The 13,990-nt window shown below is 31.2% G+C and overlaps 1 protein-coding gene across 5 annotated transcripts; it reads left to right on the forward strand.

Annotated features, from left to right (window-relative positions):
• Positions 1-4,650: 4,650 nt before the first annotated feature.
• LOC108484067 (uncharacterized) lies at positions 4,651-12,868 on the forward strand. 5 transcript variants are annotated; one of them, XM_053030341.1, is made up of 12 exons: positions 4,664-4,922; positions 5,005-5,083; positions 5,147-5,255; positions 5,355-5,504; positions 5,708-5,839; positions 6,253-6,403; positions 6,499-6,537; positions 6,621-6,695; positions 7,397-7,456; positions 8,097-8,161; positions 10,081-10,171; positions 12,496-12,868. In XM_053030341.1, exons 1-12 carry the CDS (start codon positions 4,848-4,850, stop codon positions 12,520-12,522), a joined length of 1,053 nt encoding a protein of 350 aa, XP_052886301.1. In that variant the 5' UTR covers positions 4,664-4,847; the 3' UTR covers positions 12,523-12,868. The 5 variants fall into 5 exon arrangements, 4 of the variants coding, with proteins under 4 accessions (XP_052886301.1, XP_017643188.1, XP_052886302.1 ...); XM_017787699.2 differs by having other exon boundaries at positions 5,162-5,255; XM_053030342.1 differs by having other exon boundaries at positions 5,005-5,077; positions 5,162-5,255.
• The last annotated feature ends 1,122 nt before the right edge of the window (positions 12,869-13,990 follow it).

The following is a 13,990-nucleotide window of genomic DNA, read 5'->3' on the forward strand; positions in this document are numbered from 1 at the left end:
AATAACAATCTACATAAGGGTACATTCACCAAGATTGTCTTATCTGATTACCTGTATATATTGGTGCAAGTTGCACTATGGGTTTTCTTTCATACATTCGTAAGTAAGAATCAGCAAAGATTTCCTCTTAAGGAAGTAGCTACATATGGGTCCACAAAGGTAACTAACAAAGATAGAATATGCAAAGATAATCCGCCAAGTAGCCAAATGTTTATTTGCATTCTGATATTTCATTTGCGAAGTCTCATCATTGAAAGTTCTTTGTGTGGAAGGCTTTGTATGGCCAATTATGAAATCTTTATTTTCAAGACGTCCGTAATAGATCAAGAACAACCAAGCAAGATGAATTGTTCACCAGGTTGTGCAAGTAATTAAGCAATGGTGTTTTTACGGATGATGTACCAAGTATGGGTGAGCCATATTATGTGACATAAATACCATGCCAATGATATTGGCGAACCAACCTAGTAGAGACAGTCAGACTTTAATTCTAAATCTTGAAATGCCATCTTATTAGCATTTTGCTGATGCAAGGTACGCAAAACTTACTAAGTTAATTTGAACTTACGTTTGTGACATTATATATTGCAGGTAATAAGAAAATTCAATAGTTCATGAAAGGACTAGACTAGGATCCATCGTATCCAGGCAGATGTGCTTCCTATTCATAAGATGTAAACAACAGAGCGACCCAGAGGTGATGTCTCAAGGTCAAAGTCTTATTGTAATTAGTTTTGATAAGAATATTATTTCCAAACAAAGCTAACATTTGATATGTTTAAACGACTTTATGAATTATTTTGTATCTTAGATTAATGTAACATAATCGAAATAAATTTATGTGGCATGGTCAAATAGATAACTGTATTTTAATAATAACTACAATAAGTCAGAATGGTGGAACATACTTTTAAAAGAATGTGTTAGTTAATTTTTGATTTTGATGTGTAACACCCTGTAATCTAAATCCGACAATCAGGTCAGGTATGGAGTGTTACAATTACTCTCAATAAATTTAAAGAATCATATATATTAATCACATAATTTCTTGAAAAGTCAAATGTTTTCAATAAAGATCATTAGAACACAAAATATTTTCAATTTCATTGAAAATTTTAAGCTAAGATACTCCACCCTTATATGTACCTAAGAACCTAAAAAATCACCTAAATGCTGCTAGGGCCAGTGGTATCAACACATATGTATGTGTATTGGTATCGAATATAAAAAATGATCAAACGGTCATTTATAGGCAGAGGCATTGATACCTCATAGTTGGTATCGATACCCTGTAGCAAAAGTGCAATAAAAAGCCTAAAACTAAGCCTAAAACCCTATATAAACTATTCTAAATCCTATACAAAGTATACTAACACATGTACAAACATAAAATATGCATAAATAACTAAAAACAACACAAACATGCATGAATGTAAGAATCATTAGGTGAGTTCTTTGTGTGGGAAAAATATATATTAAACTAAAGTGCTAAGTGCCATAAAATGTTCAAATGAGGCATGCATACTTAGTAAATGGTGTAACGCCCCAAATTTCGGTACAGTAAATAGTATTGTTCTGGGTACATGTACAATAGAATTTATGAGAATAGTTTAAATGGATATATTTTAAATGAATTAATTAGATTTTTGGGAAAGGAAATTTGCAAGGACGAGTGTGAGATTAAAATTACAAAAAAATGATTAAATTGATATTTGGAAAAAATGTAAGGATTAGGGTACATATTGATTGTTAAGAAGAAAAAGAGTAGTTTAATAATTATTATTGGTATGAAAGAGATATAGAAAATATATTGCTATAAGGAATTAGAATAAATGTATGGATTAAATTGAATGAAAGTAAAAGAATAGAGACTAAAGTATAATTTTTCCATAAAGAGAATTATTGTAGTAAATTGAATATGGGATTAATAAATGGGTAATTTGGACCTTTCATGTGACATATTTTGGAGTATTAAAAGGAAAATGTGTTGATGTTGAGAAGCATTTTTTTATAATGGTACATGTTGAGAAGCATTTTGAACCATTAGATTTTAATGAAAACAAGCGATTAATATGGGCCACTCATTGAGTTGACTTTGACCCAATTTAAAAGAATTAAAAGAAAAGAAAAATGATATTTTGGCTATTCTTCCCCTTTATGGTTAATTACCCATGGAGACTAGAAGATTTCAAAAACAAAATAAAATTCATGGGATACGAAAAGTCGACACTCCTATATCTTATAAGTTGAAATTTCTTCCCTCTGTAGATACACATGCTAACTAACCACACCAAGTAAGAAAACATCTTTAGATTTCTTTGTTGAAATTTAGAGAGATTTATTATTGCAATTTTTTCTTTTGTAAAAATAGACAATTTTTCCTGAGTTATTGTTTCGAGATTAGTTAAGAACTATAATTGTATTTAAGCAACTAAAATTTGAGATCTAGTAGCATACAAGGTGTTTTAAGGGAGGGATTGCACAAACCTAGTTAGGAATTTTGTGATTTATCATGTGTTCAAAGTTTCAGATTGGACTCGCTCTCCAAGCATCCATGATTTCCAAAATAGTGAAAAAGATCATTTAGTTGAAAGTTTGAAACAATTAGATTTTCAATAATGATTGATTAGAAAGTTCGAGAATCTGTCCAAAGACAACTTGTGATTCCCAGTCTCCCTGCAACATCGAACATACATGTAAACATGTAATTTATTTGATTAAATTTATTACTTTAAACATCATAAGTCGATTCATTTTATGAAAATATATTTTGAAATTTCACTGCAAAACATTTTTTTATGTTTTTTTCACGATTTATAATAGTTTTGATGAACAAGATGAGTTTAGAGAATAAGAATAGGTGCAGGGGCGAAGCCAGTGAGGCTGGCATGGGCCTCGGCCCCCTTAAAATGTAAAATTGCATTTTAAGATCTTGAAATTTTGAGGTTTTGAATGAGGGCATGATTGAATGACCAAGGGAAAGAAAATCAATATGAAGGATGAGGAAGAATGAGGAAAACAAAAAGGGTGGATTTAAGTTAGGTTAAGGCAGGAAAATAATAATAATAAATGCTGAGATTAAGAGCAAAAAAGAATCGATGAAATCTTTATGTGAAGGGGTCAGGAAGATTAATTATTAGAGTGAGGTAGGAACATAATTATTAATAGTGGTTAAAAGGATTAGGGTTAAGGTTCAACGAATATGAAGAAGGTGAATAGGGAGGGGGAGAAAATGATACACACATGCTCACGCATTGGGATGTAAAAAATTCCGAATCAACAATTTCTAACTTGACTTGATTTATTAAAGTAAAATTTTTAAAATTAAGTCGGGTTAATTTTTAAAAAATATATAATTAGGATTAAATTTGGAGTATACTCATCCTGTCCCTACTTGAATATATATAGGTATTAAGTTTTGAGGTTACCCTGATCTCCTCCATCCTCATCTAATCGTTTGCCTCCTCTCCTTCTTCACTTATATTTTGCTATTTTTGTGTTCTATTTTACATTTTGAAAAATTAGCCTACTTAATTCATAATGCCATTGTTGTTATTATTTATTTTTATTAGTCTCCTGCATGTCGTGGTTGCAAAGTTCATGGATGATATGTAAGTATGCTTAACTTCCTTGTATAAATCACAACGTTATTTTTGAGTTTGGGGTCTTCTTTGGGGTACCTAAGTGTGTTCCTATGAAAAATAATTTTTTCCTCAATTATATATATGTATATATAAATTCTTAGATGTTGGATACTTTGATCTCTTCCATGTTCATAAGTTATGATTGATTTTGACAGTTTTTTCATTCCTTTTTTTATTTTTTTAACTTATTTTTCTTGTAAATATCAAATGACTAGAATTGTTGGAATTGTAGAAGTATTGAATTTGCTAAAAGATTTGGGTTAAAATGAGGTTGAATTTTTTATTTAATTTTAAGGATATTTCTTTTAAAAGATTGAGTCAGTTTAGCATTACTTTTAAGAAGTACTATTAAGATAAAAATATTGTTAAATAATATATTTTAAATTTTTAAAAATATTTTTAGGACGTGTTTTTTTTACCGAAAGTAAAGCAAAAAATTTTAGTTTTTGCTTAAAATGCTTCTTGACACAAAAGTACTTTTAAAAATGACTTTAAATTTTAGATTGAGATTGTAGAGGGCTAAAGTTCTACCTATCCCACCCATTACTATCCTACTCACGGAAGAGAGTAACAAAAAGAGAAAAACTAGGGTAACCATTCTTACTAGAGAGGGAGATAGCATAAAGGGGAGAAGTTTTCTCCTTATAAAATTCTAACTCAAGGTTCTCTCAACTAGAAAATTTTGATTTAGCTTGATTAAATTATAAATTAACATAGAATCTCTAAAATTTAAAAAGTATTTTATTTTTAAAATAATAAAAATAATATTTAATAAATTATATTTTTGAAAATAATAAAAAATGTTTTAATCTAAAGAAAATCTATAGTTTAATTCTGTAAAAGGTGAAAAACACTGCATTCGGCAGATATGAAGTTTTGGTCAATTTTCGGCTTAACCCGCTGAAAAAAATTAATATTCTCAAATTATAAATTGAATTTAAAATTAATAAAATTAGGAAAATAAAGATTTTACTTAATTAAAAAAATTGATAATCAGCTTACCTAAAATTTGAGGCGAGTATTTTACTAATATAAAAACGACAACCGGAATCAGTTGAATTTCTTCCCATAATACTTCCAGTTTCGTGGTTCGAAAATCAATTAAAAAAAAAAAACAAACTGCAAATCAATATCAACATTTGCTTCTTTAGCAGTGGAAATGAGATTCACTGTTTGATAGTAATACAACTAGAATTCTTGAAAATGGCTCTTTACCTATCTTCCTTTATTCCCCTCGCCGCCACTACCACTAGCCTCTCATTCTCTTCCTCTTTCTCAGTAAGACACTTCCAACTTTCACTAATTTATTATCTTTTTCGATTTCTTTTTCTCATAATTTTACTTTGTTTGAACATTTAAGAATATGGCTTGGCCTAGGCGCGCGAATGCGGTACGGCTGCTGGGTTGTAGTAATGCCGCGGTGTCAAGACATGGTCAAGGTCCTTTTTTTGATACCTTTGTTTTTTTCCCCCCTAAAAGGATCTGCTTTAAATTTTGTTTAGAATTTTGGGTTTCAGTTGCAAATGAATACGATCCGGAGCTTCGAGTTGTGCTTGAACTAGCTACAGATGAAGAGTTATATGAGCTTCAAAGAATCCTATTTGGTCCCAGGTTTCCGATTTCGCTTGGTTTTGATTGCTCAGAAATTCAGGTTTTTATTTAAAACAATTTCTTATTTGAAATTTTTTGTAATTTTGTTACGAATTTCAGCTACTTTAGTCCCTTATTAAAGTCTATACTGAATAAAGATGATGTGGAGGATATGATGATTGAAGAGAATGTTGAGGAGCGAGATGCTTTTATAGCAGGCCTTGAATCACGCTTCTTATTCCTTGCTGCTGATGCCCGATCGACATTGAGGTCAGTGCCTTCGATTGCTTTCATAAATTTGGTCTTGTTGGATGCCTGTTTGCATTGCTAGTTATCTAAGACACTTTGCTGAAACCAAATCAAGCATATGATTGTTGCTGATGGTAGAGAGTGACAATTTTTATTTCTTTTGGTGTCAGCTGAGTTTCTGTTTTGATAGGCATCTCACCGATCCCGTTTGATCTTCTGATTAGGGGTTGGAGGCCGTCATACAGAAATGTCCTGCTTTCTGTGAGGAAGAAGTTGAACATTCCTTGCTCAAGCAAATTGTCCACTGAAGATCTGGAAGCAGAGATTTTCCTTCATCTATTGAGGAATTACTCTAGGTAACCTCATTCAATCTCAATGTTTAGCAAAATTTATCCTCATAAAGTTCTTGGTGACTACAAAATCGTGAGATCAAGGACCACAGTAAGTGAATTCATTGCCAGCCAAAATTGAGGATAAGTTTATGGGTCTGTTTAGGTTTGGAAAGTGTTTTTCACTTTACACCTCCACTATTACTGCAATATGATGACCAAAAATGTTTATAAAGAGATTCAATTAAACTGGTAAATAACTAAGTTTTGAAATCCTTTTTTTATCTAAATTCTGAACAAACTAGACAACTATTTTAGCTTGTTTCTTTTTTAATTTCTAATGTATTATTGAAATCAATTTGCTTAAGGTAGAGATAGACGAAAAAACTCAGTTCTATACATGCACAATGGTAACTTTTATTTTGTGCTGCCTTGTTTAGTGAAGAATCAGGAACTTTTCCAGGCTTATGGGAAAATAATAATATTTCCAACATCCAAAATAGTCTAGAGTTGGGACTTAGCCAGTGGAAGGTGCAGGTCCTTGCTGCTGGTAAGGTTGGGGCAACAGAATTCCAATCAATGGTTTTGAAGGTATTCATACTTTTTTTTAGTCCAGCTTAATTTGTTAATGATTTTTTTGATCTTAATATAAATTGATACGTAGTTCATTCCTTCTCTTTGTTTAGGGTGGTGGTATAGTTACTTTGGCAAAACTTTATCAATTGGTAAGATATTGACTTTATAGTAGTTTATGTTTTATCTTGCATTGTTCGTTATTTTATTGAGCTTTATTTGTTGTTTGTGGTAGTTGACGAAGAAATTGTCTGGAAAGGTGTTCCTAGAAGCTGCCAACTATTTGATGAAAAAGGAAGCTCTTAAAAAGGTGCCAATTGAATTCATAACTTTCTAGTTGTTGAAGGAATTGATCTATGGATGAATTATGAGGATTTGTATTTTACTCAATACTAGAATTCCACATATTTTTTGTTTAAAAATGTACCCAACCTTCGTAACAACTAGAGGTGTCAACTAAATAGGTTGTAATAAATTTGAGTTACTTTGGTTTTTAGATTTGAATTTTAACCTTGTCTGGTCATTTTTGGGTGAACATTACCCTCCAACCTCCCCTTTTTTTCATGCTACTGCTATATGCAAGGCAATCATCTTCTGTGTTTCTTCTCCTTGCATGGAGGGCAGAAGGTAATATTTCAGCATGTACTTGTCTCTCCCTGTGTTCTTCCTAGAATAGTTTATTTATCAAGGGTAGGTGATAATGCTTTTATTCTTTCCTGCATTCTTGAATGTAAGAAGAGCAAATCATTTTTCTGCTACTTATCTATTTGTTCTAAATGTGTTCTACTTTCTTGATTATGATGTAAATGTATATCTTTATTGTTTGATTAATGAAAATTATGTAATGTTCCTGAAAGATTTAAAAGTGTTTTCCTATTATTTTGTTATTTTTTTAGTTGTCATGTATCAATCTACAACCCTCTTTATATCGATGTAACTGAGGTGATAGAATGTATAGCATAATTTAGCTTTGAAACTCTCAACTTACTTTCTTGCTTTCATGGCTTCTAGGGGGGGCAGGTAGTTGCTACCAGTGTAGAGTCAAGAGCGGCCTTGCTTGCGGCTAAGCAGGTAATTTTATCATCATCATGATAGAATATAAAGTTCCTTCTTGTTAATATATACTGTCATATGGAGAATAATCTAAAATTACTAATGAATAAATTCGATTTTATGGGTGCAAATGTACGTGCTACTTTCTTAGTTTATGCATTTGCTTTCTCCCCTGTTTGGCTATGCATGTGCTTGGATATTAATATATCAAGTTTTTATTTGATACAAGTGAACAATTACATTACAATGGGGAAAGGGGGAAAGGTTTACAAACACAATGATCAAAACCTATACTCATGCCAATCAACTTGAAACCCACACAAGTTTGCCACTAAGCCATTGGCATGATTGGCAATATATCAAGTTACAACCTATGCTCTACTATATACTAAAATATTAAGTGATAACCTCTACCATAGTATTAGTCTTAAAGTTAAGTCTACGTGGTATATATTGATTTTCTTTGGGTTAAATGTGGTAATTTTTGTTAAAATATTTTTTATGGAGAGAGCATTACTTCATCATTATTTATGAATAGTTGCAAAGCTAATATGTGTGAGTTGTTTGTTTTATGCATTGTAAACTATATGATAGGTGTTGCGCACCTGGTATTATAGTTTGACATCTTCTTGTTTGTCTGCCCTCTAATCATGGACAGGGCTTTGCGGGTGCTGCATCCAGATATGTGGGCTTGAGGAGTATGATGAATTTGTTTGGCCCACTGTATTGACTCTTTTCTGTTTAAATTTTTATCATTTACTTTTTCCTTGCATATTAAATTTTGTTGTTCTTGGCTTGCTAGAGAATTTTGTTTGATGCAAACCCATCTTCTCAATGTTCATAAGTTTAAAGCTTAATGTGCATCATAGAGAGATATGATTGTCGCCTCCTTTTTTTCCTATCAATAAAACTATGATACTAGTCTTCAACAAACCAACTTCTTTATAGCTTACTGACTCATGATTGATACTCTAGCACACCTTTTTGTTTATGGTCCCTAGTTACGGACTGAGCCACCATACGATTCCTAGGAAAATTGTTTAACTTAGCGTGACTTTTCCCATTGTTTTGTTTCTTTCACGCGAATGCCTTATGGTGAATGTGTGGAACTCTTTTAAAGGGAGTCCCTTACCTTAAACTCATTAGAGAGAGTCTTAAAGCTTTTAAAATGGAATTAATCTGCTTTCTGGAAATTATTAAATAGAGTATTTATTAGATTTTGATTAAGAGATTATTTTTGGAAATAAATTAAACTGATATCACGTTAAGAGGATATCACGTTTGATTTGATTTTCCTTAATATCCTCAAAGTGATTTATGGACTATGGTTACTCAAAAGGGAGTTTTGATAAAAGGATAAATCAATTATCCCATCTTTTACCTTTTCACCCCGAAATACTCTGCTTAGCACACAAGGGTTTTTCTAGATGACTCTCTGAAAGATTTAAGAGAGTGTTCTGTTCATGTTCATTGAGTGGATATAGTAGATGTCGGAATGAAAAAGTTGTGGCTTTTCGGTTCGACCTTTGCACTAAACGCTTTTTGGTAAACCCGAGTCTGTCTACTCAGATCGTTTGAAGGTATATTTTGAACCTTCTTTATATCGGATATGTTATCTTGCACATGGATCCATGATGCGGGTTTGTTGTAAATTGTTTTCCCGATGCGCTGAAGGTGCTCAGGTGACCCAACAAGCCCATAAGAGATTGGGTTCCTCCTTTTCCATTTGGTAAGACCACAACTGTGTTTCTTCTGTCATGTGAAAACCAATCCCTCTTTATCTACCTCAGTTGTTCTGATTTGAGAAAAGTCTCTAACACCTGTGTAGCTAAATCAATGAATCTTCCATACCATAAAAGGTTGGAAAGTTTAATTTTGTATATCATGGCACTATTCTCGACCCGCCTTTTGACTCTTTATCTTATTCTCTTGCCTATTCGGTTGACTACCTGTTTAGTTGACACTGTTGTTTCCTCTGTTACTCTTTTTCTTTTTCACGGTTCTAGTTGGAAGCCATCAATTATTGTATCTGCAATGACAATTGCTGCAATAGCTTATTGCCCAACTTGTCACTGCTTTCAGCCATCCTAGATTCTTCTTCCAGTTTTGTGTCAAATTGCTCTATCTTGAGTTACGGAGCAAGTCTCCAAATGATTCGTAGGAAAATTGTTTAACTTAGTGGGGCTTTCTCCCTTGTTCTGTTTCTTCGACGCAAATGTCCTGTGGTAAAAGTGTGAAACTATTCAAATGGTCTCTTATCTTAGACTCATTAGAGAGTCTTAAACCTCTTAAAAGTGAATTACTTTGACTTAATTTTATTGCTGTCGATCTGCCTCTTAAATAGAGGTTACATAGGTCTACTTGTTTGAATAAAAGGCTTAAGCTAAAGAAATTAAAAGAAGCTAATACTATAAAGATACTTTAATTAAAGATCTAATAAAAAATAAGCTAATATCTCTTTAAAAATAATAATTAATGACTCCAGTGTCAAGATATAATAATTGACGTCTAATCAATTTGTAGCAAATTATCATAAGCTATTGTCATCTTATTCATCGAACTTGTAAAAAAGTTCCACCTGTGTTGCTATTACCAATATAGCTTGTTCTTCTTCAAGTTTGATTGTATTTCTTGTAATATAGGTTTTGGGGAACATTTCTGGCTGACGTTGTCATTCAGATGCTAGGAACTGATTATGCTAGAATTTTGCGAGCTATCTATGGATTTGCACAGGTATTGTTGCCACTTTATTATATGCATGCCTAGATGTTGTACTATTTCTTGCCAAATAAATGTGTCATTTGGATCTTCTATCAATATATCTCATTTTAACTTAGTAGAAGTTTGGCATTTTTTAATAATAAATTATTAATGGAATGATGTTTATGATAACTGAAGTTGAAGTGAAGTCGGAAATTTATATGTATTACGTATATTGTCTTGTCCCTGGTACAGTCTAAGTAGGGAAAGAAATTGGTACAACCTAATAATGATGTATGAACAGTCTTGAGGAAGGGATCATATGGAAAATACACGTGACCTGCTCGAATTGTTGTGCTTATTCATCCTCTTGTCCATTAGGTCTATTGACATATCAGATTTGTTTATTGCTGTCAGAAGATATGTTGGAGAAAAGTTATATTATAAAGTCTAAAATCCAAATTGGTATCACTTTGTCAAATACTAGGGTCAAAAGTTATAGGTTTTTGGACCAACTGTTATTGTTGTATTTCAATGAGGTCATAGTATCATGACTATTTCAATATTAATTTGGCTTAGTTTGGCACCTCAGTTAAGTTGAAAATTGTGGTGGGAAATTTAAGGATGGAAAATTTGTCCGAACATCATGATGGAAAACTGTGGTGAAAGTGTGCTTTTGTAATGTGTTGTGATGAGATGGAGTATCAAAGTTTATCTTATTGACAAATCCACAATAGATATAATTTGATCATTTTTAAGGAATATAATTTTCTTGGCATATGTGTAATTTGATAAGAGCTTTTCATATGCCAAATTGTGTATGAACTGGAACAATGAAAGTAGCTTGAAAGCAACTTTTCATTAAAGCTAGTGGTGGAGTAAATTAAAAGCAGCTGCAAGTTTTAGTCTTAAGCAGACTTGTTTGCCTAAAGTTGGAAAATATAACAATGGTATACAAGATTGTAATCCTAGCATCTATTTTACATTAAATGAGATTTAAGATGAGGTGTAAAAGATGTAAATTTCTGGAAGTGTAGTCATGAATCTGGATTACATTGGTTGTCAGACTAATGACCTATTAGCCCAGGGTTAGGACAATATTAAACAATTAAAAGCACAAATTTACCTTCACAGATATTGGGCTGGCTTTTTACCTCTATTGACAGTGAACCTAGCAGTTTAAACCTGAATCAACTAATTGATGTCAACAGCTTCAAATATGAATAAATACTAAGGGTGTGTTTAGAAGGTCACTATGTAACTTGATTCGAGTATAATTGTTTGTAATTACACATGTATGACATGTTGAGGTAACTCTTGTGATTATTGGGATCCATTGAATTGAGCGTCTTAGTGGGGGAGTGAGAATTGAGGTACTTACTCGGGCGATTACAACTAATTACACTCAAATGTAGTTACCAAATGGTTTTCAAACACATTCGGTACATAACTTGAGTTTAAGTTTTTTTTATATATAATAATTTTATTTTAATTTTAGGACATATTTTATTTTTAAAATATAATTAATGTTATTTTAATAGCCTTGTTTAAATAATCTAAAATTTTTATTGACAAAAGATAATTTTTCATGCATTTTGTTCTACTAAATATTTAACTAATTTACATATATTAATTATTTATACTTGGCTAAAGACCAACCGATGATAATAAGGAATTTATGTTTACTGTTAGAGAGGAATAACTCAACAAATATGGAATGCTAAAATAATTAAATAAAAATTCTATAGAAATTTTTGTTAATTTTGTTAGTAATTGTATTGTTGGATACTTTTTGGACCAATATACTGCATACGATGATTTGGTTCTATTTGTTACTTGTTTAGGGATTTTTTCTTTAAATATTATTGATAATTTTAATAATTTATATTCTTCTTTCTAGAATTTAAAATTATGTAGTGTAATTACAATTTATGCTACCAAATTGAGATAATTACATTTTGTCAGCTAAACATGTCTAGAGAATTAGAATTCTTTATGATTAAAAGAGAGTTTAATTACTACTTTAATAGTTACACTTTTATCCAATTATTCTCTGGTGTCTAACACTCCCTAAAAATAGATCGCAACATTTACATGTCAGTTTTTTGGTCTTGCGATTTAAATAACTATTATGTGTTTCCCGATATACTTTTGGAAGCCAATTATTGACCAGCATTTTTGAAGTTTAAGCTGTAATGTTGGCTTCAAACTACTAGAACTCACAACTTCATAAGAATTTGTGTCTACCAAAGCGACATTTACAAAATGTTGCCTTTACTATGAGATTTATAAGATGATTATATAATATATGCAAGAATGTTGAATTTGAAGTTCTAACATTCTTTTTTTCCCATCAGATCCGTATCACACGAACATACCGGTAATAATTCACAGATGATCGAGTAGTAGTTAGCTTTTCAGGTGGTCCATCTTGAACTTCTCTAGTGGTAGAAACATAACTTTGGAACTGATGCTGCGGTGACATTATAGGTATGTTCTAAGCTGTAAAAATTTTCTCATAGTAAATTTGTAGTATGATTATCTCTTCTTTACTGTCCATAAGTGTTTGTTTTACAGCTTAACTACGATAAATTTTGAGTATTGCATTCAACTTTATGATATGGATGATATTTGTGATCTTGTAGTGCTAATGTGGGATGAAAGTTACTGCTGTAGTACTAATAGCAGCAGCAGTAGTACAAATTATATGGACATTGATTGTGTTAATAATTGCATTAAAGAGTTAAAATGATTTCTGCAATTGTAGAGATCAGCTGCATGTGCCTTTGTGATCATAAAACCATTGAACTATAATCCAGTTTCTTTTTATAATATATAAATAAAGATGGAAAAAGCTTTCGGCTCTACAATTTCAAAAAACTGCTGGTTGTGGTCTGCCAAATATGCACCATCATCTTGCTGATTTTAGCCTCCATTTTTCTTTCCCGCACGCTGCCAACCCAACATTATTTACCACAAGAAAGATTCATGTAAGATCCATTTTATTACTGTTGAATTCAGCACATTTTTCCTTGTGCGTTGGGGCCTCAACACAAATAAAATCTTAAGGCCGAATCTACTCATGAAACACTTCAATAACTAAAATTTAACAGGTTTATATTGAACGCATTAATATCTGTGCTTATAGTTGTACAAATTTACCCAATGTGATTGAATATTACAGTCCAAATTTGAAATTTAAAAAATAAAACTTGGTCGAATTTGAAGGGGTAGGTAGTAAAATTGGAGTTAAAATGTGAAAGGCTTTGTCTGTTTAGGTGTTGAATTTACATTCCAAATGTACTATTATTATTTGAATTCAGCTCATCCCAATAAAACAATAGTGCATAAGCTGGAAGTTTGTTTACCATAAGTGAAACCACCTTTTTAAGTAACACTAAAAATTTAGCTTATAAATTTACTCCATTTTATATTCAAATTAAAATTTAAAAACAATTTATATTATTATTTATAAAGTATTCATATAACATAATATTCACAATAGGTTAACACAAATTATTTTATCATGTTTTACTATACTCTAGGTTGAATATTTATTAATACCAAAATAATAATTTGGCATTATAGTAACAATACTAAGGCATGAAAAAAACAATTTATATTGAGTCAATTCTTGTGATTTAAGCTTATAATTTAAATTCGTTAATATTATAATATATTAAATATATAAGCTTAAATTATAATAAAATTATAAGTTTATATAGAGTCTATGTCCAAATCGAGACACTTAATAGTAATTTGGACAAAATATCTATCAACTATGTCAATTTTGGCAATTTGACACAATATCAATAAAAAAGTTTATCTTCTAAAAATCCAAATTGATATAAC

Source organism: Gossypium arboreum, chromosome 7, assembly GCF_025698485.1.
Source record: "Gossypium arboreum isolate Shixiya-1 chromosome 7, ASM2569848v2, whole genome shotgun sequence".
Taxonomy (NCBI): domain Eukaryota; kingdom Viridiplantae; phylum Streptophyta; class Magnoliopsida; order Malvales; family Malvaceae; genus Gossypium; species Gossypium arboreum.

Coding starts and splice junctions, on each gene's coding strand:
- LOC108484067 (XM_053030341.1), top strand. CDS start 4,848: ATGGCTCTTTACCTATCTTCCTTTATTCCCCTCGCCGCCACTACCACT. Junction 5,084..5,146: donor GGTGTCAAGACATGGTCAAG/GTCCTTTTTTTG, acceptor AATTTTGTTTAG/AATTTTGGGTTTCAGTTGCA. Junction 5,840..6,252: donor CTATTGAGGAATTACTCTAG/GTAACCTCATTC, acceptor TGCCTTGTTTAG/TGAAGAATCAGGAACTTTTC.